General features: G+C 38.7%; 1 protein-coding gene across 1 annotated transcript in view; it reads left to right on the plus strand.

Annotated features, from left to right (window-relative positions):
* The window catches only part of LOC110463418, a 59,183-nt gene extending 40,675 nt beyond the window's left edge, over window positions 1-18,508 (plus strand). The window contains exons 8-16 of the mRNA XM_021518001.1: window positions 1,395-1,441; window positions 8,635-9,327; window positions 10,309-10,742; window positions 12,294-12,943; window positions 13,389-13,470; window positions 13,661-13,895; window positions 14,468-14,720; window positions 16,647-16,787; window positions 17,379-18,508. Of these exons, the coding sequence (XP_021373676.1) occupies window positions 1,395-1,441; window positions 8,635-9,327; window positions 10,309-10,742; window positions 12,294-12,943; window positions 13,389-13,470; window positions 13,661-13,895; window positions 14,468-14,720; window positions 16,647-16,787; window positions 17,379-17,520 (2,677 nt within the window). The 3' untranslated portion in view covers window positions 17,521-18,508. The remainder of the gene's footprint in view (window positions 1-1,394; window positions 1,442-8,634; window positions 9,328-10,308; window positions 10,743-12,293; window positions 12,944-13,388; window positions 13,471-13,660; window positions 13,896-14,467; window positions 14,721-16,646; window positions 16,788-17,378) is intronic.
* The last annotated feature ends 8,720 nt before the right edge of the window (window positions 18,509-27,228 follow it).

Below are 27,228 nucleotides of genomic sequence, written 5' to 3' on the forward strand. Positions count from 1 at the left end.
TGACAGTGGTGGGACTGTCATTGTTACTGTGTGGTGACAGTGGTGGGACTGTAATTGTTACTGTGTGGTGACAGTGGTGGGACTGTAATTGTTACTGTGTGGTGACAGTGGTGGGACTGTAATTGTTACTGTGTGGTGACAGTGGTGGGACTGTAATTGTTACTGTGTGGTGACAGTGGTGGGACTGTAATTGTTACTGTGTGGTGACAGTGGTGGGACTGTAATTGTTACTGTGTGGTGACAGTGGTGGGACTGTAATTGTTACTGTGTGGTGACAGTGGTGGGACTGTAATTGTTACTGTGTGGTGACAGTGGTGGGACTGTCATTGTTACTGTGTGGTGACAGTGGTGGGACTGTCATTGTTACTGTGTGGTGACAGTGGTGGGACTGTCATTGTTACTGTGTGGTGACAGTGGTGGGACTGTAATTGTTTCTGTGTTGTAATAGTGGTGGGACTGTCATTGTTACTGTGTGGTGACAGTGGTGGGACTGTAATTGTTACTGTGTGGTGACAGTGGTGGGACTGTCATTGTTACTGTCGACGGTGACATATTATAAACACATGTTTTCTTTAGCTTTTTATTTATTCACAGAGCACAGTTTGTTGTGTTTGATGTGATACATTCACATTTATAAACCGATAATACTGAAATATAATCACACATATTGCTGGTTACAAATAAAAGAAGCCGCCATATATATCTGGCTTTGCACATGTATACCTATTTAAAACCTTAAGTCAACAGCAAAGTTTTTATCTAATATATACACCACTATCCGATATACATCGTTGTAAAGTTGATGCATCCATTAAACCTACCTCCGTTTTCTTAATCTCTGTATGAAATCAACAATTTCTGTATATGCACACACTCCAACGAAACTTCCCTAAATGAATCTGTTGGTAACTAATGCAGCACTCAGATAACCGGACTTGTATTATATGACAAACTGAGAAATTGGTTACATGGACTGTGAAATAAGCTCTCACAATACACTCCTGATTCTGCGTCAGAAGGAGAAACTGAACATTGCTCTTGAAATGTATTGTGTACATTGTACTTTTAAGGTGCATCAAATGGTCGTTTGATTTCTTATTAAATCAAAATAAACTGTACCGTTTCCGTTTTAGTTTAGTCAAATATTACTTTATCATTGTTGGTTTGTTGCCATAAAACGAATAGCTTTTTGCTGTTTATAAAAAATGAGTTCGGTTGAATTGTCATCATTTAGGAAGCCACAAACAGGTCGATCAATAATGTATGTACTCATACAAATGGTATTTATAAAAGAAAAACGATCTTATGTATTTCGGGAGGGCTGATAGGTTATTGCTATCCAAAGTTTGTATCTGGCATCTACCATGTACTCTATGTAAATACTTGATTTCCAGGTCAGCCAACGATAGTAGGACGAGCAGAGTTGTGACAGTGAAGACAGGTAAGGTCACTTTGGTTCCAGATAGATCCCTATTATTCCAAGTAAGATCGCAAGTCTCAATCATTCCGAGTAAGGTCACAGGTCACTATTGTTCATGTCTTGAGTCACTATGATTGCAAGTGAGGTTATGGGTCTCTTTAATTCAAGGTCACGTTACGTGTCTATTTGATTCAAGGTCACGTCACGTGTCTATTTGATTCCTTCTTCAATACTCACGCGTTATGATCTGAAACGGGTTTGTGATATCTATTTCGATTAGTAAAAACTGAAACAAACTTTTTTGAACAAGTGACAAGTTTTATCAAGTACATATATATAATAATATAAAGGGTTTACACTACTTTATAATAGTATAAAGGGTTTACACTACTTTATCATAGTATAAAGGGTTTACGCTACTTTATAATAGTATAAAGGGTTTACACTACTTGTGCTATGCTGATATGAATATTTCAACAAGTTCGATCTTTTAATTGCTAGTGTTATGTGGAAATTGTTTTGCCTTCCGGCTTGTAGGCCCGAAATGACCTTGTGTCAAAAGGCCGTAAAGATTTAGCAAACAAACTCAATGATTCAATATAATGATCCCATGTAGGGTTAAAGGTCATTAGTATGCAGGTTAAGGTCAAAGGTCACTAAGATCAAGGAAAAGTGAAAAGTCCCTTGATTCAGGATAAGGTCACAAGCCACGGTGAATAATGCATTGTCGGACTTTCACTTAGGTTGTCGAACATAGACGCCACGATGACAATTATTCCAATCGTATTTATCCGAGACATCATTAATTATCTCTGGGTTAGGTGGGATCTACGGCCTCATAGACCCCGAGCCGAAGGCGAGGAGTCTATGAATATCAAAGGGGTCTATGAGCCAGTAGACCCCTCCTAATCCTGAGATAACGAATTTGTCACCCTGACAATCATTTATTACTTTTTTTCTGCAAAATTATAAGTCTCTTTGTGAGTTTGAGTTGTACTTGACTGCTACCAAAATAGCCCTTACCGGACACCTGTCCGGCAATATTGCGGACAATTCGCAATCATCTTTGTAATTAGCAACCCTAGTGGCCCCTCATTGCTTGTAGCAACCCTAGTGGCCCCTCATTGCTTGTAGCAACCCTAGTGGCCCCTCATTGCTTGTAGCAACCCTAGTGGCCCCTCATTGCTTGTAGCAACCCTAGTGGCCCCTCATTGCTTGTAGCAACCCTAGTGGCCCCTCATTGCTTGTAGCAACCCTAGTGGCCCCTCATTGCTTGTAGCAACCCTAGTGGCCCCTCATTGCTTGTAGCAACCCTAGTGGCCCCTCATTGCTTGTAGCAACCCTAGTGGCCCCTCATTGCTTGTAGCAACCCTAGTGGCCCCTCATTGCTTGTAGCAACCCTAGTGGCCCCTCATTGCTTGTAGCAACCCTAGTGGCCCCTCATTGCTTGTAGCAACCCTAGTGGCCCCTCATTGCTTGTAGCAACCCTAGTGGCCCCTCATTGCTTGTAGCAACCCTAGTGGCCCCTCATTGCTTGTAGCAACCCTAGTGGCCCCTCATTGCTTGTAGCAACCCTAGTGGCCCCTCATTGCTTGTAGCAACCCTAGTGGCCCCTCATTGCTTGTAGCAACCCTAGTGGCCCCTCATTGCTTGTAGCAACCCTAGTGGCCCCTCATTGCTTGTAGCAACCCTAGTGGCCCCTCATTGCTTGTAGCAACCCTAGTGGCCCCTCATTGCTTGTAGCAACCCTAGTGGCCCCTCATTGCTTGTAGCAACCCTAGTGGCCCCTCATTGCTTGTAGCAACCCTAGTGGCCCCTCATTGCTTGTAGCAACCCTAGTGGCCCCTCATTGCTTGTAGCAACCCTAGTGGCCCCTCATTGCTTGTAGCAACCCTAGTGGCCCCTCATTGCTTGTAGCAACCCTAGTGGCCCCTCATTGCTTGTAGCAACCCTAGTGGCCCCTCATTGCTTGTAGCAACCCTAGTGGCCCCTCATTGCTTGTAGCAACCCTAGTGGCCCCTCATTGCTTGTAGCAACCCTAGTGGCCCCTCATTGCTTGTAGCAACCCTAGTGGCCCCTCATTGCTTGTAGCAACCCTAGTGGCCCCTCATTGCTTGTAGCAACCCTAGTGGCCCCTCATTGCTTGTAGCAACCCTAGTGGCCCCTCATTGCTTGTAGCAACCCTAGTGGCCCCTCATTGCTTGTAGCAACCCTAGTGGCCCCTCATTGCTTGTAGCAACCCTAGTGGCCCCTCATTGCTTGTAGCAACCCTAGTGGCCCCTCATTGCTTGTAGCAACCCTAGTGGCCCCTCATTGCTTGTAGCAACCCTAGTGGCCCCTCATTGCTTGTAGCAACCCTAGTGGCCCCTCATTGCTTGTAGCAACCCTAGTGGCCCCTCATTGCTTGTAGCAACCCTAGTGGCCCCTCATTGCTTGTAGCAACCCTAGTGGCCCCTCATTGCTTGTAGCAACCCTAGTGGCCCCTCATTGCTTGTAGCAACCCTAGTGGCCCCTCATTGCTTGTAGCAACCCTAGTGGCCCCTCATTGCTTGTAGCAACCCTAGTGGCCCCTCATTGCTTGTAGCAACCCTAGTGGCCCCTCATTGCTTGTAGCAACCCTAGTGGCCCCTCATTGCTTGTTTCGTTGTTTAAGATTGCTTGTAGGCTTTTACATCCTGTGAATGATTGGCAAACCTCGTGTGTGTGTCGAACGCCTTCTTTGTCGTTATGAAGAAAGATTCTAGTTTGGGTTATCTCCCCTGCACGTGCTTTTAGAGTGGGGTCTATAGAAATATAGACCCCGGTTCTATAGACCCGGCAAGATATCCAATCAGAAAGTGTGTTACAAATCAGAAGGGTGACAATATTAAATGAGTCATCTACCAAGTTTGACATAGCCTCAGCAGATCAAATGGAACCATATTATTTGTTTGTATTCTCACTGAGCCACACTCACTTCCGTAACATGTGGTAAACGTTCACTGCATTCAAGATTTAAGTCCGAATCATAATATGCCTTTAGAATATATATATTCGTACATATTCCCTCTACCTTTCGGATTTTCGCAGACCTGACTATCAAGGTATTTTTTTCTCTTTTCTACCTCAGTTGTACATTTGTCACTAGGTATTTCTGACAACCCTTCAGTTTAATACTGAAGCTTATCAGCTCAGCGTTCTCCCCAGTAAACCCCAATCCCTACTAATTGATCTCCACAGGATTTGAAACTCTAAAACCACATTAACAAACTAGATTAGTATTCATTTCTGAGCGTGGTCCTTCACAACTAGGTGTGGAGATATTTCACAGGGAATATGTTGCTGCTAACAACTGTCCACGTATCAGACTAGTTTGTCTTATACTTAAATAAGACGTCTGTGCGGTCTTCAATCTGATATTAAAGCTTGTATACTACATGTATATGCGGTCTATAACCAATATATATATATATATATATTACCTACATTGTATATTGCAGACTAATCTAATTAATACACTATTCTATGGGAGTTATCCCCCTTCCCCCACCCACACCATATTTTATATAATAACCTCTTAATTATGCAAATATCTAATTTGATTTACAAACGTTAATTTTTGACAGTAAGCAAAATATTATTATTGGAGAGGACTTATATAGGCTATAAGCTTGTTGTCCAATCCTTTTGACAGTGTAACATTATTCTATTTCAATAAAATATGTTGAAATAAAAAAAAAAAAAATAAGACGTCTGCTATAATACTCAGCCACCTAGTTCTGACCTTGTGATAGACATAAGTCACGATTACTGAAGATAGTGTATGACCCCAGTGTTAATCTAATAGAACACTCCTTCATATTCTTTCATCCACATCAACCAGCTATATCTCTCGGCCAGTTTCAATATTCTCCATCGTCAAATCTGTTTAAGATCATTCTCCTGTAATACGTGTTAATACAAAAATACACAGAAAACTCGTTTACCTTGAACTTTTCCATATTTTGACATCCTCTACTTTTCCCTGTCAGTAGATGACATTGTAGATAACCCTCGATTCTTACCATCCTCTACTTTTCCCTGTAAGTAGAGGACATTGTACATAACCCTCGATTCTTACCATCTTCTCCTTTTCCCTGTAAGTAGAGGACATTGTAGATAACACTCGACTCTTATCATATTCTACTTTTCGCTGTCAGTAGAGGACATTGTAGATAACCCACGATTCTTACCATCCTCTACTTTTCCCTGCAAGAAGAGGACATTGTAGATAACCATCGATTCTTACCATCCTTTACTTTTACCTGTAAGTAGAGGACATTGTAGATAATCCTCTATTCTTACCATCCTCTACTTTTCCCTGTAAGAAGAGGACATTGTAGATAACCATCGATTCTTACCATCCTCTTCTTTTCCCTGTAAGTAGAGGACATTGTAGATAATCCTCTATTCTTACCATCCTCTACTTTTCCCTGTAAGTAGAGGACATTGTAGATAACACTCGACTCTTATCATATTCTACTTTTCCCTGTAAGTAGAGGACATTGTACATAACCCTCGATTCTTACCATCTTCTACTTTTCCCTGTAAGTAGAGGACATTGTAGATAATCCTCGATTCTTATCATCCTCCACTTTTCCCTGTAAGTAGAGTACATTGTAGATAACCCTCGATTCTTACCATCCTTTACTTTTACCTGTAAGTAGAGGACATTGTAGATAATCCTCGATTTTTACCATCCTCTACTTTTCCCTGTAAGTAGAGGACATTGTAGATAACCCTCGATTCTAACCATCCTCTACTTTTCCCTGTAAGTAGAGGACATTGTAGATAACACTCGACTCTTATCATATTCTACTTTTCGCTGTCAGTAGAGGACATTGTAGATAACCCACGATTCTTACCATCCTCTACTTTTCCCTGCAAGAAGAGGACATTGTAGATAACCATCGATTCTTACCATCCTTTACTTTTACCTGTAAGAAGAGGACATTGTAGATAATCCTCGATTCTTACAATCCTCTACTTTTACCTGTCAGTAGAGGACATTGTAGATAACCCACGATTCTTACCATCCTCTACTTTTCCCTGTCAGTAGAGGACATTGTAGATAATCCTCGATTCTTATCATCCTCCACTTTTCCCTGTAAGTAGAGTACATTGTAGATAACCCTCGATTCTTACCATCCTTTACTTTTCCCTGTAAGTAGAGGACATTGTACATAACCCTCGATTCTTACCATCTTCTCCTTTTCCCTGTAAGTAGAGGACATTGTAGATAATCCTCGATTCTTATCATCCTCCACTTTTCCCTGTAAGTAGAGGACATTGTAGATAATCCTCGATTCTTACAATCCTCTACTTTTACCTGTAAGAAGAGGACATGTAGATAACCCTCGATTCTTACCATCCTTTACTTTTACCTGTAAGAAGAGGACATTGTAGATAATCATCGATTCTTACCATCCTTTGGTTTGATAGGTATACAGTAAAAGTTACTCTGTCCCCACCGAATGATAAAGTGTCCTTCCCATATTCAGTTCAGGTAGATTCAAAACAACCCACGCTCGGCAGTTCTTGCTATCTCAACTTCTATTATACGACAAGGAATCGCTGATAGAATCTAACGTATGTATTTCTATCAGAACCTATGCGGCTTTGCCGAGGGTGTAGACTTTGGTCAGAACCGAAGCTTTTCGAGGTTATGAGCCTCAGTTCTACACCCTAGACTGTCCCCATCCCACATACCTACAGTACGGTTGCCTGTTTTTCTCATCCTATTAACGGGGAATTTAGTAAAACTCGAAAATAATATTGTAAATGTCACAATGAATTTAGCAGGTTAGCTAGATATCGTAAAAACAATTTGAAAGACCAGGAAAAGGTATGGTACATGTATATCAAAGGTCCAAAGGTTTAAAATTAAACTGGTTTGGAAACCTTCACAGCAAGTTTGTTTATATATGGTTTACTTTCGTTGGGTGATATGAGAGACAGATATTGGCTGATTGCGAAGGCCCTATAACCACGGATATATATGTCAACCACGGATTTGTGAACCGCTTTGAGACGACCTACGATTGTGATAAAGCGGTATATAAGAACCACGGATTATCATTTATTATTATATAAATCTTAATATTTTGAATTCAAATAATTGTTTCATGTACTCCCTTGTCAGGATTTAGAACAAACATATAGTTCCTAAACTGGGTTCAGTCGGTGCACTATGCTAAACAGAGTAACCCTACAGTGGACAAGTGTATCTTGCTAACGCCGAGGTAGGAACAATATAATCTGTGTCCAGGTATAGCAGATATTGATTGGATGTATGGGGCTTTACGTCATATCAACAGCTAATGTCATTTAAGGACGTGTCTCAATGTGCATTCTGTCTGTGCAGGAGAGAGGGTATGTTGGGTTATTTTCCTCCTTGTGATGCCGACTTTATAGTGCTATATCACTGAAATAATATGTCAAAAGCACAAAGCACAGCATCCCTCCCGATCATATTATACTGACAATGGGTGAACCAGTTAGTGCCATTACCCTAAATGCTGAACGTTAAGCAGTACCATTTTTAAGGACTTTGTTGTGTCCCGGCCTGGGGACAAAACCCACTGCCTTCCTCACCCCGGTGAATGTTCAACATCAAAGCCAAAAGTGAGGTGTTGCCAAGCAAGGCGCTAGGAAATAAAACTTAGTTAGAAGTAGATATATATATAAAAATCCCAAATATTGCAATGGATGCAGCAGATTTATTTTGGTCTCTATTGTGTCCGAAAGTCGAGGACACTTAAACAAATCACCAATTCCGCAAGAGGGTAAGACAGAGAAATTTTATTTTATCTATAATGTGTTCAGGTGAAATGTCTTTGAAAGGTGAGAGAATAATATAAGCTTACATGGGTGTGGTCCGTGGACAGGGAAATCTCAACCCGAGGGGAAGAGTTTGGCTGTCCGGCACTAAGTTTTGTCGAGTGCTGGACAGCTGAATTTTACGCGAAGGTTGAGATTTCCCTGTCCACGGACCATACCCATGTTTGATTATTTTTCTCCCATACTCGAAATAACCATGCCAGTGTTAATACTCCGTGACCTTCATATGCTTGTATTACATCTTTTCTTCTTTAGAACTATTCCGTAACACATACTAACACGAGTACCACACTTTTACGGTACTGATCTCCCTCCCTTACTTGTTCCTGTTTTTACCATTCTCTTTGTTTTGACAGATCCGGTTCTCAAAGCCACAGACCAAACTGTTATCGACTACATAGCTGAAAAACTAGACGTCAAGGTTGAAGTAGTCGATAATCTACAAGACGAATCTATAGGTTCAATGCGCATGACTTTGACTAATACTGGTGTGCTCTCCATAGGTGCGTCAAGCTGGAACATCTATTTTGACAGTGTTCGACTTCTTCAACCAAACCATTACCCCTACCCTGAAGGAATAACGTTAACAGGGGTAGATCTGAGACTATACCACGTGAGCGGAAGTTTATACCGATTAATTCCAGAAACTTCGTTCAAACCGTTTTTGCCAGGGCAGAAGTTGTCGTTCCTGTACCAGGCGAAGTATTGGCAGGTGGCGCGCACAGACACCATGCCGAACATGTTCGTTGGGGGCGAAGGAATGGCAAGCAAGGTCATACAATCAACACAGGGAGAGCAGCTACAGTTTGTTGGTGATTTTACTACAAAGAATCAATGGAAAAGATTCGTATACGACCAGTATGATCCATTTCTTGCCCGCACGAGACACACAATAAACTCTGACGTCACAGATATGGGACATGCTGGGAAACGTTTAATCCCTACACCAGTTACTGAGTCGTTGACGGATGGGACCAAACTGACTGTCACGGCTGACTGGGTCGTAGTAAACTCAAGCCACTTTCCGCAGGAAAGCGCGTGTCTAGCAGGTCAGTCAATATACCTGTGTCACATCTGATATACCTTTGCATCCTTAAGGGGTGTAGATCATTTTGTATCACCAGTTTGGTGCTTGTTAAGGTATCACCTGTTTGGTGCTTGTTAAGGTATCACCTGTTTGGTGCTTGTTAAATAATCATTAATTTCACATTCAAGTGGCAATATTATATACATGAGAGAAAGTTTACGGGTAGATCGGGAATTATTTAAAGAATTATGATTGATTTGATTCGTGTTGTAAAGGAGATCGGGTGAGAAGTACGAATGAGAGGATGGGGCAAGTGATGACTTGTTTATGACAAGTTCAGGGGAGTGTGAAGCACACTTTGTTTGATTGGTGACACAATTGGAGTACATGGTTTCAGAACGTGAGTACATGGTGACAGAATGTGAGTGCATGGTTTCAGAACGTGAGTACATGGTGACGGAATGTGAGTACATGGTTTTAGAACGTGAGTACATGGTGACAGAATGTGAGTACATGGTGACAGAATGTGATAACATGGTGACAGAATGTGAGTACATGGTGACAGAATGTGAGTACATGGTGACATAATTTGACTACATGGTGACAGAATGTGAGTTCATGGTGACAGAATGTGAGTGCATGGTGACAGAATGTGAGTGCATGGTGACAGACTTTGAGTACATGGTGACAGAATGTGAGTACATGGTTTCAGAACGTGAGTTCATGGTGACAGAACGTGAGTACATGGTGACAGAATGTGAGTGCATTGTGACAGAATGTGAGTGCATGGTGACAGAATGTGAGTACATGGTGACAGAATGTGAGTGCATGGTGACAGAATGTGAGTGCATGGTTTCAGAACGTGAGTTCATGGTGACAGAATCTGAGTACATGGTTTTAGAATGTGAGTACATGGTGACAGAATGTGAGTGCATGGTTTCAGAATGTGGATGAATGTGATTTTTTTTTCTTAAACATACATTGTAATTGTGACATTTTACAGATATGTTCAACCTGTCGATCACCAGCACCAGACCATCTGCCAAGTATATTGAATACCAGAAGGAGGCAGTGCTTGTCAGAAATTCTGACATCGTACACTCTGAAGCTTACAAAGTTGCGATTGATGCTGAAAATGACGTCATCATATTAACAGCCAATCAAAATGCAGGAGCATTTTACGCAATGAAAACACTTCATGCACTGTCGAGCGCAATTCAGACTGGAAGAGAACTTCCGAATGGAACTGTGGAAGATGGCCCTCGTTTCAAATACAGAGGGATGCATCTGGATGTTGGACGCAATTTTCATTCAAAAGCCGCAGTTATAAAACTACTTGATGTCATGGCAACGTACAAAATGAACAAATTACATTTTCACCTTTCTGAGGACGAGGGATGGAGGCTCGAGATACCGGGGTTACCCGAACTGACAGATGTAAGTGCGATCTTTGGGTCGATAAAGAAGTGCATTTTATGTTTATATCATTATTTTCCCACAATCACGATATAATTACACGGGTTGATTTGAGTACAATTCTGAGTTCATTAAAGAAGTGCATCTGTTTGTGCCATTATATTTACCATTGTATGACATTGTCACTACACAAACCTACAACACTTGTATTTATAGAGGTTACACAACGAGTGGTTGTTGAATATGGTATTTATCTCACTCGAGTTAGTTAATTTTCAAAAGTTACAAAAGACACGAGCTTTAGCGAGTGTCTTTCTGTAACTTTTGAAAATTAACTAACGAGAGTGAAATAAATACCATACTCAACAACCACGAGTCGTGTGATCTTTTTCTACCACAATCTCATGATCAGTCGGAAATAACATACACACATGTGTATGTTGACAAGGCTGGCGTAGTGATATGACCCATATGTAAAAAGTCACTGATTAATATTAAAAAATGACTTCTTTTTTTACAAATTAAATTATTGTCAAAATTAATGTTTCGGCAACAACTTAATGAAAAAATAAAATAGATGAACGACTTTAAATATTGAGAGTAGCAGTATTGCATTAATTTATATAAATTAACCACGGACTACATGCGTGTAAGCATACCGTACGAAGTCTGCCTCCCGCCAAGTGATGAAACCGTTGTAGACGAACTTATCGCTGTCAATAGCCAAAACCATCTTCGTGACGGTTCTATGGTTGACGTTTATAGTGAAAGTTCAGCCATAGTCAGACCGTCTAAATAGCGATAACGGGACGTAGGGAGAACGAAATATGTCCCGACACTGTGACAGATCGATCTTGATTTGTTTCACGACCTGGACACGCGACGGTGTGACGTTGAAACGGTATCGAGCGTCTGTAGCAATTTTGCCTGAAACTAGCGATCAAATCTTTAAGTATCATCTTTTGATATTGCCTTAATAACCCCTTTTTCCGCATAACCTCACAAAGTCACCAACATTTGTCAAATGTTGACAGCCGACGACGTAAACAAAACAGCAGGTGGCAAAAAGCACGTGGAAAAAGTCTTCCCGGTCAAAGTTCATCTTCTCGACCAATCAAAACTCTTATTTCATATTTATCTAACAGTCTGCGTGTTTATACAATGATCTGAGAGTGGAATAACACAGCGTATTGTGGTAGAAATATAGATTTTGAATGCCATGAGCCGATTGTTGATGTCATCATTTTATGACGCCGTAATTGTTATATGTACGTTGGATATACTTGACCATCACCGGGCAGAGGCCGTTCTATTTATTGAACCAACAGATACGACAAGGAACAAAAAATGGTAAATTTAAAAATTGAGCTGCTTTCAGTTGGAGTTAATAGGCCGTATACGAGTGCACACTGGTCAGAAGTAAATCAAGCATGAACGCTTCAATGAATTTGCCTCTGTCCAGTTGGCATTGCTATTATATACGAATGCCAAATGGTAGCAATTCAATGCTTAAATGTTCCCAAGATTGCCGCTGTATAAATACATACATGCATCTCTTTTTATATTCCGTAGGTTGGCTCCAACCGGTGTCACGATGAAGCCGAAGTCAATTGTATCGTACCACAACTGGGCTCAGGACCTAACAAATCCACCTCCGGTTCTGGATACTACAATGTGTCTGACTATAAGGAGATACTTACAAGCGCCGCCGAGCGACATATCATGGTCATCCCGGAGTTTGATATGCCCGGACATATACGCGCAGCCATTAAAAGTATGGAGGCCCGTCGTTTGAAATTTCCAACAAACGAAACTGCAGCGAAGGAATATATTCTTACAGAAATAGGTGATCCGTCAGTGTATCTCAGCGTTCAGATGTTTACAGATAACGCGATGAATCCCTGCCTCGATTCAACTTTTAGATTCACAGAAAATGTGATAACAGAAGTTATTAAAATGCACAAAGACATCCAGCCGTTGCAGATGTTTCACTTCGGCGGAGATGAGGTAGCGAAAGGGGCGTGGTTAAACTCCTCCGCCTGTCAATCATTTATGGCAAATACCAATGATATCAGTAGCCTGTCGGATCTCCCAGAATACTTCGCGAAAAGAGTAGCCAATCAGGTGGCAGCACGGGGTATTAACGTCGGTGCCTGGGAGGACGGTCTAATGAAGAGTGCAAATGACCCGTATGACAGAGCCATGCTGCCCAACAACATCGAGTAAGTACAATCTTACAAGTCAAAGTCTCTGAGACATTAGACTGAGATCATGACAAGCTGGGCAGATTTTAACAAACGGACTTGATTACGTATATATATGAAATATATCAAGGTTCCGAGGTTATAGGAGAACTAACAGGGAATGGGCTTATGTAGAGTATCGGGTTATCAATTACTGTAAGCGCACATATTTTTGTGGTATTCTGGTTTTAGCGCTTTTCGTGCTTCTTGGGCTAAATTATGATTGCGCCAATCGAAGTTCCTGTATAGAGTTTGCAGATAGTTTAAGTGCGCTATTGTGCTAATGTGCTTAAATTCAATGATACGCTAAATTTTTCATTCGCTAACTTTAGTTATATACTTACAGTAGTACTTACATGAGCTACAAAGTCGTGGTTTGACGGAAATGTCATCGTCATTACGCATGTGTATTGTTACGTTTCAGTGTGTACGGCTACGCGTGGGACAATGTGTGGGAGTGGGGCGCGGCCGGGCGAGCCTACCATTTGGCCAATGAGGGCTACAAGGTAATGGACAGATCATTGTTGTTTTCCTCATTCTCTGATCAAATTTATTGTTTATCGTGCGCTGTTATGTCAATAAACCCGTTTTTGTCTATATTAATTTAATCACTTTTCATGTTCCCTCACGATTGTTGCATCACGTGATTTACTGATCAGTATGTGATAATATATACATACAATATTCTCTCAACAGGTGGTGCTGGCGCATGCGACACATCTATATTTTGATCATCCGTACGAACCTGACCCGGAGGAGCGAGGCTTTTACTGGGCTACACGTTACACGGACACGCGCAAGACGTTCGGCTACATACCTGATAACTTTTATATGAACGCAGATGTCAAAAGGTCAGGGGAAAGCCTAACACAGGAGGAGATATGTGCGGGCCCAGTGTGTCCGACACTTACGAAACCAGAGAACATCGAAGGTAAGTTATAGAAGCGTGTATCTGTGTCATATACATAGCTGTACTTCCAAGTCCCTGTGTATGAGTATACGTAGGGGTTGAACGTTGCCGGAATGAACGCAAATCTGTTACATCCGTATGGACTAACGGCTTCATGTTTAATATTGATATAACCGATTTGCGTTCATACCGGCATGAACAATTTAAAAATGCCGTTCAATCCATATATTTACATTTTTACTATAGAATAATTGTCTAATTTTATTTATTTGTTCTTAAATGATTTATTTATTTACAGCGTTGCATATGCGTCGTCCTTTAAACGGCATTGGCGGAACAGCCCTATTAAAATAAAATTGGCGCAAATAATTAAACATAGTAATTTGAGCTTTTGACGCAGGGGCATTATCCATGTTATCCAAAGCGAAGCGACAAGACTCTCATTGAACAAGGTTGATCTACGACGTCATAAGTAAATCGAGAGTTTTTGCTTTCATACTCAAATGAAATGCATTTCTGCTGGTAATGTCCATATAGTCGGTTGCAGCGTAAATGGTAACATAGGTATATGACTGTTATAACATATGTTACAGGTATACAAGGACAGTTGTGGACGGAAACTGTTCGTACAGACGAACAAATGGATGAGATGATTTTCCCGCGCTTGTTGGCTCTCGCAGAAAGAGCATGGCATAAGGCACCGTGGGAGGACTTGGAGGATAAAACAGCAAGAAACGCTGGACAGAAGACGGACTGGATCGAGTTTGCAAATACCCTAGGCTATCGGGAGTTATCTGTCCTTGACTCTAGGGGCGTTAAATACCGGGTGCCGCCTCCAGGGGGCATGTAAGTATCTAACGAGGGGGTTATTGTGTTTTAAGTCATGTCAGTCATCATGTTGCTGCTCAGTCCCTTAAGATGATTAAATGTGAGTTGATGTCAAAAAGCATTTACACGGTATTTGTGCCAGTAACAATCAACGAGTATGTGTAGTCGATCATTTAATGACGTCACTGTATTGCGATAAGACAGAGTGAAAACTGATATACACAAACAAACCACGTGACAATTACATCGGAAGTAAAGGCGGAAAATTGTACAGCAAATCGATATTTTACATTTATGAAAGAATTACCACACATATAGATGAATCGTTTGCAAGTAATTGTCTTTTACATTGAAATCACTCATAATTACTCTATAACATTCGTCAGTAACAGAAAATTTTGTTGGTACGTTTCTTTTAATAATTCTTACTCCCATTTAGGTTTTATTGAAGCAGGTGTTCCTGAGGGTTCGGTTCTTGGACCTCTTTTATTTCTTATTTATATAAATGATATTGCTGATTTTTGAATCAACCGCTCGTCTATTTTCAGACGATACTTCTTTGTTAAAATCATCCTCTTCATGTCTAGAAATCCAAACGGTCTTGAATAGAGATCTCGAGTCTCTAAATGCATGGTCCCAAACTTCGTTAGTAACATTCAGTCCAGAAAAAAACTGAGGTAGTTTTTGTTTCAAACTTGGTTGAAATTGGTGAAGATTTAGAATTAGAATTTAATGGCGAATTTTAAAAAATTACTGATCATCATAAGCATTTAGGTGTAATTTTTGATTCAAGGGCAAAATGGGGGGATCATATTTGTGCAATATATATTTCAGTTATGAAAAAAATCAATGTCTTACGTAGACTAAAATACTTATTGAATCGAGATAATCTTTTAAATATTTATAAATCCTTTATTTGACCAGTTTTAGAATATGCTTGTGAATTGCGGGATGGTTGTACAACTTACATTTTATGAATCAGAATTGTTAGAGAACGCCGAAAGAGAAGCAATTCGTATTATAACTGGACTTCCTTCATATGCCCGAATTGAAGGTTTACTTTTTGAAACTGGTCTCGAAACTCTTTCGAATCGAAGAAAACGCAGAAACTCCAACTTTTGTACAAAATGCACAACAAATTAACTCCGGACTATTTAAATGATCTATTGGCGTCTACCGTTGCAGAAAATAACCGTTACACCCTTAGAAACAATAATGATTATAGAGTTCTTCCTTTCAGGCTTTCTCTAACAAATTCATCTTTTATACCTTCAACTCGTCGAAGTTGGAATTCATTGCACCTTTCAGTAAGATCATTGACTTCTATATATTCTTTCAAAAACGTTAACTTCAAATGTACAATCTCCTCCACCAATTTTATTCAGTTTCGGTTAACGTAAATTGAACATTATGCATGCAAAACTTACACATCAGTGTAGTCCACTTAACTATGATCTTTATAGGGTAACTCTTGTAGATAGTTCAGTTTGTTATCATGGCCATCTCTGTGAAAATGCCTTTCACTATTTTTGTGAGTGTTTACTTTTTAACAACGAAAGACGCATCCTGCTCCTAAATTTGAATGCCTTGCATGTTGATTTTAGTTAACAACTATTTTTGTTTGGAAATACTTAACTCTCGGTTGAAATCAATACAACATTTTTTAGACAAGTGCATCTCCAGCAATAGGTTTTGACAACTATAAATATTTTCCTCATTGCTATTTATGTGTGTACGTTGTGGTATGTGTTTATGCAATAGCATTTCATTATTTTGCCTGTTTTCTTTGTTACATTGATTTTGTTCATTAAGAAGTTACTCTACCAGTCTGCATGTCATGAAATTTGTAAAATTTATAATTTATTCAAATACAGACAAAAATATTGTAACACTATACACATATCGTATCAATTAACATTATAATACTGTGATTGATGGTTCTAGGTCTAAAGACGGACATCTCGTGGTGAACTCTGCCTTCCCTGGTCTACTGATAGAGGTCAGCACTGACAGTGGGAAAACATGGAAGGAGGTCAAAAGATCAACCACGGTCACGCCACGGTCATCAATTCTGTTACGAACAAAGTACGTATGCCGAAATGTTCAATTACATCAAGGCTTTGTATGTGTCACACTTGGGTAACAGTTTTCAGAAACAGTGTACTTTTAAATAACACCCGCAATACGTCATAGACCGTTTTAGTATCTTTATTGAAATATTTTAAATCAAAATTGCATGTTATTTGACTTAATACAAAATTAGTCTACAGAACGATTTAATGCAAATATTCCTCTTGACAACGATAGTATTTTAATGTGAAATAGACGATTTCCAGTATTTAGGAAATAATCCTTGTCTAACTCATCAATTTGAAATGTAATGATGAAAACTTACTTTTGCCGATATTTTTCAGTTGAAATATTTAAAAATTAGTATGCACTGATGCGCAGTTCATTAAATGTGTCTCAAGATCGAGTTTTTACATCCATGAAATCGACAAAGGCAATATTCAATCCCATTATAGCAATATTCCTTTGTGAGGTGAAAGTGAGTCTCTAATATTCTGCAAACATTAGGTTCTTGGTCATTCTAATGCGTTACTAACACTACTAAAGGTTTAGAAAACTGTTACATAGGACAACCGACTTAATATCTGTTAATTGTAATATTTTCAGGTCGGCCGACTCCCAACGTACCAGTCGCGAGGTGTTCCTGACAGATTTGTCAATCCAGACATCCGGGTCTACGATTCCATTCATCAACGTCATCAGTGTCTTAACTTGTATCATAGGCTGCGTACTGCAGACATTTCTTTGATTTGACCAACCTTTTGCGATTTGCTGGGATGTGAAAGTGTCGAAAACATTGACAAACTTATTGTGGTTTGTCGGGGGTGAAAGTGTCGAAAACATTGACAAACTTATTGCGGTTTGTCGGGGTGTGAAAGTGTCAAAAACACTGACAAACTTATTGTGGTTTGTCGGGGGGTGAAAGTGTCGAAAACATTGACAAACTTATTGCGGTTTGTCGGGGTGTGAAAGTGTTGAAGGTTGTGACAACCTTTACGCGATTTGTCGGAGTGTTAAAGTTTTAAAAACGACAAACTTATTGCGGTTTGTCGGGGTGTGAAAGTGTTTAAAACAACGACAAACTTATTGCGGTTTGTCGGGATGTGAAAGTGTTAAAAACAACGAAAAACTGTGAAAGTGTTTTAAACAACGACAAACTAATTGCGGTTTGTCGGGGTGTACTAGTGTGACGTGAAATGTAGTTGATTCTCGTTAACCCGAACACAGCGTGGACTGTCTAGGTTACCGAGTTTCACTTCTTGTTTTTGTATGTAATATATTTTAAACAGATATATGATATACCTCTTCATTGATTTTATATTATCGTCTATTTTTGTACCTTCCAATCATCGAACAAATGACTCTGTACAGAGGTTTTCTATCACCATATCACCAAGTAAGGCTTGCCAACGTGTTAGTTATAATATATATTGTAAAACAATGAATGCCATCTATTGAACCTACTATTCGGGACTCTTCCTGAGTATTTATATATCTGTGTTCAGAATACGATTTGCAATATTTATTATATACGGACTCTTGAACTTTCTACACATTTTCTTCATGTTGGTAAGTATGGATCATACAAAATTCTTTTTACGCAACCAATGTTAGTTTCTATGTGACGTTTCGATGGCTAGTACGACATATACACTGTCGCCTTCATCAGACAAATTACCAGTGAAGCGTATGAACACAAAGGTGTAAAATGTGAACGAGTTGTCCACAAAATCGATGTCGATTCGGCTACACTGCAAGCGTATGTACAAAATATGTATAAACAAAGCGTAGCTGAATCAAGTCATTTCGGTACATATAAAACAACTATTGAGCCTGTCGAATCCGGACTAACGGTATGTACGGAGAAGGTGACTGCGAACTATTTGTATAAAGAGGTCAATACCTGACTATTGATGTTCTACAGTGTTCAACAGATAAGAATAAAGTAAGTTCATAGAACTGTTATCAATATCTTTGTTTTCATTTAGCATTTTGTATTAGTGACGCCATCAACCATCAAAACGAGAGAAACGTAATCTTATCTTCATTTCGAAGTAGTTTTTTGTATGTTATTTTCCCCAACGCTAATAATAAGTACTCAACATTTAACAATTTATTGACAAGAATTTTGTCCTTTTCTGATTTAAAAAGTAAGTGATTGGAATATACTGTCCCGATGGTTACCATGGCAACTGGGCAATTGTAAATTTATCAGTATGATTCAATGTCACTTTTCTGACAAAAATGGCCATTACAACCCATTGCTTCGATTACGAGTATGTAGTTGATTGGTAGTGCTGTGGTGAACATAACTTAAATTATCCTTACATCCTACCTTTCTTTTTACAGAGATATTTCTGCACCAAAGCTTGTAAAGAAAAACAGTGATCCATGGTTGAATATCCAGTTCTATAACCAGCCTGTTCCTCGTGAAATTTTTGTTCTATTTCTGCCCAGAAAATTAAACGATTATTTAAAAAAATTGTAAATATTTTCCCCATAACATTTAAAAGCGAGATACCTCTGTAATTGTCTGGTAAATTTACATCACCCTTTTTGTGAATAGGATGTATAATTGCTTTACACCAGTCAATAGGGAAAACCCCACACTCCAATATTTTGTTAAACAAACCACAGAGACACTTAAGTACATCATCAGTTCCATATTTAAAAAGTTCAATCACTAAACCATCTTCACCAGGAGCTTTATTTAATTTGAATTGGTGAATGGCTCTCTTTATTTCTTCTAGTTCTATGTCAGTATCTAGTAATTCGTTGTAAGTATGAGTTTCTGCACTGAAATGTTCATCTAATGTGTCATGTACATTTTGCATAAAAGTTTCTTCCACAGTAAATTTTGCTGAATTTAATAAGTTTTTAAAGTAATTAAACCACTGTCCTCCTGTTATTGAGTTATTATTATTTGTACTCTTAAAGCTTTTTAGCTTTTTCCACATATCATTTGGGTCCTTTAGAGAAAGCACTTCCTCCGCTTGGTTATTTTTGACCCGTGTCTGTTTTACTTTGCACACTCCCTTGAATCTTTTCTTCGCACTTTGGTACCGTCGTAGATCATCATCCAAGTTGGACCTCCTAAATACATTTAATAGTTCATATTTCTCTTTTTTCAAATATTCACACTCATTTTCCCACCATTTCGGTTGAGTATTAAGTCTGTAAGTTTTTCTCTGCATACATTTGGCAGCATGAGATACAATTTCACATAATGTTGTCGTTGCACTATTTATATTATTACGTAGGTTCTCCCAAAATTTGGAAAAGAATTCCTTAGAAAGCTCACTTTCTAGATTTATAACAAATTTATCCTTACATGCCTCATTCCATTTAAAACGCTTTCTTTCCGTAAATGAATGATCAATATGTTGTGCATCAATTAAAGAGCTACCTACACTCCACACTAACGGAAAGTGGTCTGATATGTCCCACGTTTCCACTATCATATTTGAAATATTTTCAAAAATATATGATGAAACAATTACATAGTCAATTACACTTTTCCCAAGATGGGATATAAATGTATACTCTCCAGAGTTATCTCCCATTGTACGTCCATTTAAAATATGAGTATCTAACTTATTACATAACTCAATAAGCGATTTACCATAAGTATTTGTGTTTAAATCCTTAGATAATCTTATCTTGCTAAATGGAATATCTTCTACATTTTCTCCCAAAGGGAGATATTTCTCACTTTCTCCAAAATCTTGCATTTCACCAGTTCTTGCATTAAAATCACCACACAATATAATCTGTACATCATCTTCTATATTATCTAGTATATCAATTATTTCTTCTTCAAGGATTGCTATACCATTTTGTTCTTTTTCTGTATAAAAACTTGAACCACTTGGAGGTATATATACTGAACATACCAGTACATCTTTTTCAAATCCAAACATTTCCTTGTCAAAAAGTATACTTACACACATCTTATATTTATCATGAACAGACTTAATAAATTTGTCCATGGATTTTTTAATAAATACGCTTATACCATGTGGAGTAGCTCCATACTTGGATTTCTTTTCACCATAGTTACAAAAAATATTAAATTGAGCAAAAATACCCTCACAATCTTCCTTGCAATTTGCCCATGTTTCACATAAGGAGATATAATCAAAGTTCATCAACTTATTTACAATATCAGTTCTGATTCTCAAATTGTTCAATCCACTAATGTTCCAAGAACAAAATTTTAGTTCTTTGTGGTGCCGCGTAGTTATACTTTGGCTACGGCCATCCCGTCATCCTCCAAAACTTGAGTTCCCGTCATTTTGTCTGCGATCGGTTACAAGATATACTTCGCTTACACAGGTGTCATATTTATAAATATTTCTCCCAGCTGTAACTTTATCATAATTTAAAAACACTTTCTTTCCAGGATTTTCAGTCTTTATGCTGGGTATCGCGTCCAGTAGTTCCTTTCTAATATTTCTCAGTTCCTGGCTGTAGTCTTCCGAAACCCTAGTTTTCCCTTTATAACCACTGTCTTTCGATAGTTTTTCTTTCACCGCGTTTTTTACCCTCTGTTTATGTTTCCACCTTCCGAACTTTACTATTATTCCTCTTGCCTTACTATTTGGTCCTACTTTCTTCCTTCCCAGTCTGTGTGCCCGTTCTATCTCTATTTCTCTATCATCACCAGCTTCCTCTAGACCTAGCGTTTCAATCATACAATCGCGCACTTTCTTTTCACATTTTTCCCAGGTCTCAAACTCATCGTCCTCATCCAGGCCCCAAAAAATCATGTTATCTCTCCGACTCTGGTCTTCTAACACCCTAACTTTTGTTCTAAGATCGTCATTTTCCCATCTTAGATAGTCCATCTCAACTTTTAAGCTGTCTCTTGTTTCATGTATCCCCTGTTGTAACATTTTTGTAGAGTCGGCTATTTGTTTCGACAGTCTCTCAAACATTTCACCTACGTTTGTTGTCTCCCTGTCCCGATCCCGATCGCCGGTCTCAAGGTCATATCGCCACCTTCTGACCCTAGCCTGGTCTGTCTTCTGTCCTGATCGGCCCTATGTTGTTGACCTCTGCTTTGTCCACCCCGAGAATGTGGTCCTGGGTTTGTCTCTAGTCCGCCATCACCAGCAACATCTCCACAAAAATCACCACATTTCTCCGCCATCTTGCTTTCACGTGCACACACGAGCCCCACACACCGGCCACCCGCGATTTCCTCCATTGGTTTGGCTGGGAGTTGCAGCCAATTCTGGACCTCCACGTTGCAATGTCAACTCCCATTTTGCTATTTGCGGTCCTAACACCTCACTCCAACTGTTTACTTTCCTTTCTACCGCCTTTCCCTTCCTCACCTAACTCAGGCCGATCTACCCTGTCGCCATTTTAAACTAACAGATATAAGACCCTATCCCCACTCTCCAAATCTCTACCATAACTCTCAAATTCCTATATCAAATAGTACCCCTATACAACAACCATGACCAACCAGGTACATGTTATAGTGTTAAAACCCGATATCAGGGATAGTTATACAAGGCCGTATAAAAACAAAAAAGGGGCCGTCTCAGATATACAGGAGTATGTAGGGGTATCTCTTATTACATTCCTGCCCTCGGGCTTCATTATGATTATTTGCATGACAGCCATGTAGAACCAACCGCCCCCCAACCCAAACCTCCTCACCCGATACGGACCACCCTCCAACCTAAACCTTCTCACCAGATACGGACCGCCCTCCAACCCAAACCAGAGACAAACGACAGTTGTTAGAGCTACAACAGCCTCGTTATTTGACATGTCGTCAGATCCTGAGAAACCGTGGCTGATAGACGCGTGATAACGACTGACTGATAGATGCGTGAAACGACTGAAGAAGAAGAAGAAGAAGAAGAAGACGTGTATGACCTTGCGACACAGCGTGGAACAGCTGACGGTGACTCAGGAGGAGTCAAACAGGAAAGTGCGCCACTCAGTGCTTTCTTTTGTGATGTTGACGCGGTCTTGTTATATGACCGGAGTGAGAATTCGTCATTCAAACCTTGAACGTTTTTTGGGTTTCATTCGTGTCAGTTGGTTCAAAATCAATGTCTGCCTAGTTAACGTTTGTTAAAGTTTCATTCCCGCTAGATGAGAACGATTCGCCGAAAAAGTCCAGCAAATCCAATGGAAACGTGCGATCTGTCATGAGTGATATAGATTTTATAGATTTAATGGTTTTAGTCAACAATTAGAAAGATGTATAGGGGTTATTTCCCTTTATACGTTTTTCTTTAATGTTGACTAAAACCAATATGGTATATCTTTAATTGTTAAAATATTTATACACAGCAAAGTTACACCTCTTATTAATAAAAAGGCACAACTCAAAATTTAACCACGTTAACCTGCATATCAAAATCTGTTATCTTGAGAGGTTACTTCCCATTAAATAACTAATTTCTTTATTAACTTTTTAATGTAGGAAATATGAAATTATGGTTATGCGACTCAATATATATTTTCATGAATAGTTATATTGTTTTGAGGGTTAAGTACATGGATCTGAGTTTCAAAGAGCGGGCATAATATTTTCATATGGAAATGGCTGCGGTTTCTGTAGTGTCTTTTATTTTTATTTATTTTATTTTGAAGTGATTTTGTATGAACAACAGGCTAATTACAGTCGAACCTCGTTATCTCGAAGTTGACGGGATAGTTGGGAAACTTCGAGTTATCCGAGTATTCGAGTTAAGCGAGTTCCTATGTTTGGCATAAAGCTTGGTAAAGTGTTTGGTCCAATATGAGGCTATATATGTCATTGATTTCTCTGACAATCAACGTATTTAAACAGTCGACAAAAGACAAAAAGATAACTATATAAAATAAAAAATAACAACTTATTCATTATCATATTCATTAATCAATTAATGTTACAATAAACACACATTCTGTCTCCGACCTCGTGCAAGTCTTTATACAAATCACTGTATTGGAGCGTACACGTTGGATTGCTCAGTTGATTTCGACATTCCGAAATGGGTATGAGTAATCAGGAAACATATCCACATTTATAGACCCCAATGACACTTGACATCTCCTAAACATCTCCTCATCACGACGTAGTCAACAATAATTATCGTAATTAATTATCAGTGCCATACAAGCTCCTGTAAAAACATAAACCAACGAACCAGTCCTAGGTTGTGATTTTTACTACGAATGGCCGCACACTGTGACCCATTTTCTGGTTAGAAAAGCGCCTTACGGGCTCGCAGTAAGTACTAATTAATTTTTGTTGTTAATCAATATTGATGAAGTTTATTTCTTTATTTGTACAAAGTGTTTTTACAGTCAAACACATTTTAATGCCATAAGTTTAATAGAAGTAATTATGACCGAGCGTAAGCTGCTCATTTAGAACGATGTTTACCATAGCACTGCGTCAAATATGTATCAAATAATTAAAGAATATATGATAGACTTATGAATCTTAAGAAACGTCGAGGTAGGAGATATTTTTATGTAGGATTTACGTTGTTGGGACCGATGTTTCACTTTGGGATATCCGAGTTTTTCGAGTTTTCAGAGTTCGATTTATCAGAGTTTTTACTACTAAAATTAAGAAGAGTTTTGGCCGGGACCGGTGAAATACTTCGAGTTAAACGGGGTATTCGAGTTATACGAGTTCGAGATAACGAGGTTCGACTGAAATTTAATTCATTTTTGTTTCAGGAGAGTGGATTTCTAATGCATTTGATATTTGAAACTGCTCAGTCGACTAGGAGCTACGTTGATGACAAAGTGAAGATGTATCTTTCCAATAAGGTCAGTTATGTGTATATACAATATACATATTACATGCCTGTAACATCTGTGTCGAGATCTATATCCAGGGAAGGACGGCTGATAAAGTAAACAAACTTTTATTTTCTGAAAACTTATCTCTTAAATGAAAGACCAATGTATGCACTGTGTAATAGAAGTGGTCAGTTTAGGATAACTTCTTTGTTGGGTGTTGTTCAACTTCACAACTATCAGACATACGATAAGTTTCTAGTTTCCTGGGCATATTCATTTTTCCGAGTTTTACCATCAGTTTTTAATCAGTTTCAAACAAGCAATGTCTTGTATTTTGTTTGATTTCACAGTAATTAACATCATTTGTGGCGATGCACTGATCAGGATGATTATCTCAATGCTATTTCCCGGAGTAAAGAGCTATGACGTGCACTTTAATGACGCGTTCTCATGTATAGGTATACAGGTAGCTCTATCGGAATCCTGTGTCTAAGAATAGATTATTGTAAACAGACGAATTTAAAGCCATGGCTATTATTAATACACGCGTTTCACGATAAAGACCCAACACAATGCTTATTTCGCATTATGCTGTATGAAACACAAGATCGTACAATACTTACTAACAAAGTTTGAAAGGATTTAATGTTCAATACTTCTGCCTACGTCATGCCGTTACCTGTATTCTGAAAAATCACACATCTTCATTTTATTCTTCCTGCACCTTGGAATGGTAAAATTACATATAGTTTTCGAATAGCATATCTTACATGTGTATTGCGCTCCTTACTTTGTGCTGCAGTCTTCCTGCATTTAAAACAAATGAGACTGTCCTCGACGAGGAATTTTCCAGCATGTCCGGTAATATCCTTGTGATAATAACATTTTGCCTTTTTTTAATCTGACGCACAATACCATATATATTTTGTATTTCAGCATCATTTGTTTGTGTTTAAATAATAGATAAAATACTAGTGCCAATTGGAGGCTAAACAATTCATAAATATCATTTAACTACAAAGCGTAGCTGTGCTGTACGCGCGTACAGGGATTTGTTGACATGATTCCATAGAAGATAAATCAATAGGTATGTTATTAAAATATCAATAAATTGATTTGAAAAATATTTATCACTTAATTAAGGAAAATGATCGCATGCCTAAATATTAAAAAAAATGTATCTGAATGTGGATTCGAACATATACGTTTCACTTGTTCTGGTCATAAGATCGGTCACAGTTTTGAGAAACCTGATCAACCATGTTTTTCATTATTTTTAGCACTTTCCCAAAACAGGACCACTTTTCCGTCAAACGATTTGTTTCTGCATATTACATCACGGAATCAAAAAGTTTATTCAAAAGTTGGTCCTCGGATGGGAAAGTATTGAAAGTATTTGTTTAAGTTTCGGAAACCCCATCACTTTCAATTCATAGATATAGTGAATATGGCTATATTCGCAGTATTATATTAACAATACCTAATATCTCAACAGTTCAAAAATTCACATTCAATTGGTTTTATATCTATGCCATGCATTTTCGCTCCTCTGAGTTGATGGAAATTAGGGCTGGTGTTCCCCAGGGGTCAATATTAGGTCCACTGCTCTTTTTGATTTTTATAAATGATATAGTTGACAATATTAACGCTATAATAAAACTGTTTGCTGACGACACTTCCCTTTATGCCATAGTCGATACTCCGTCTCGATGTGCAGATTTGTTGAATGACAGTTTTAGGAAAATATATGCATGGTCTGAAAAGTGGTTGGTTAAATTTAACCCTGAAAAAACTGAATCTCTTTTGATTAGTAGGAAAATTAATAAGCCCCATCACCCCCATCCCTTTATTTATGAATGACGTTCCTATTAATGAGGTTAAACAACATAAACATATAGGAATATTTTTCTCGCATGATGGTACTTGGACAGAACACATTAATTATATGATAAAGAAAGCGTCGAATAAACTAGTCATTCTAAGACAATTTAAATTTAAAATAGACAGAAACTCTCTTCAAACTTTGTTTTTTTCATTTGTCAGACCTATACTTGAGTATGGTGATATCGTTTGGGATTACTTAACTATCCAACAGTCTCAATCCCTTGAGAATATTCAGCTTGAAGCTGCAAGAATTACAACGGGTGGTACTAAACTACAATTATGTAACAAGTCATGTTAAGCTTTATGAGGAAACTGGTTGGGACAGTCTACAATACCGACGCAACGTAAAGAAAATAGTTCAGATACATAAAATGATTTTTGGCCTTACTCCCCCGTACCTTTCACATCTACTCCCTCAACGCAGAATCGACGCTCACCAATATAACACAAGTGTTGCTGATAACTTAAGCAATGTATTTTGCAAAACTAACGTCTACAAGAAATCGTTTCCTACTTCTTCTATGTAGACAGGCACATGAAACTACTGACCACTTTCTTCTGTCTTGTCCTAATTATACAAATATAAGAAATGAATGCTTTATAAATTTACCTGAAAATTACACTCTGGACATGCTTCTGTACGGAGATCCAAATTTATCTATTGATGAGAACGAAAGCGTTTTCCGTTGTATCCAACATTTTACTTCTAAAACCAAACGTTTCACAAATTAACAGCGCTGTCACATGAATCCCAGTGAGTCACAAATCAACTTTGTCATGATTTAAACATTTATTTTACCTTTGTTGG

Source organism: Mizuhopecten yessoensis, unplaced genomic scaffold (assembly GCF_002113885.1).
Source record: "Mizuhopecten yessoensis strain PY_sf001 unplaced genomic scaffold, ASM211388v2 scaffold10903, whole genome shotgun sequence".
Taxonomy (NCBI): Eukaryota; Metazoa; Mollusca; class Bivalvia; order Pectinida; family Pectinidae; genus Mizuhopecten; species Mizuhopecten yessoensis.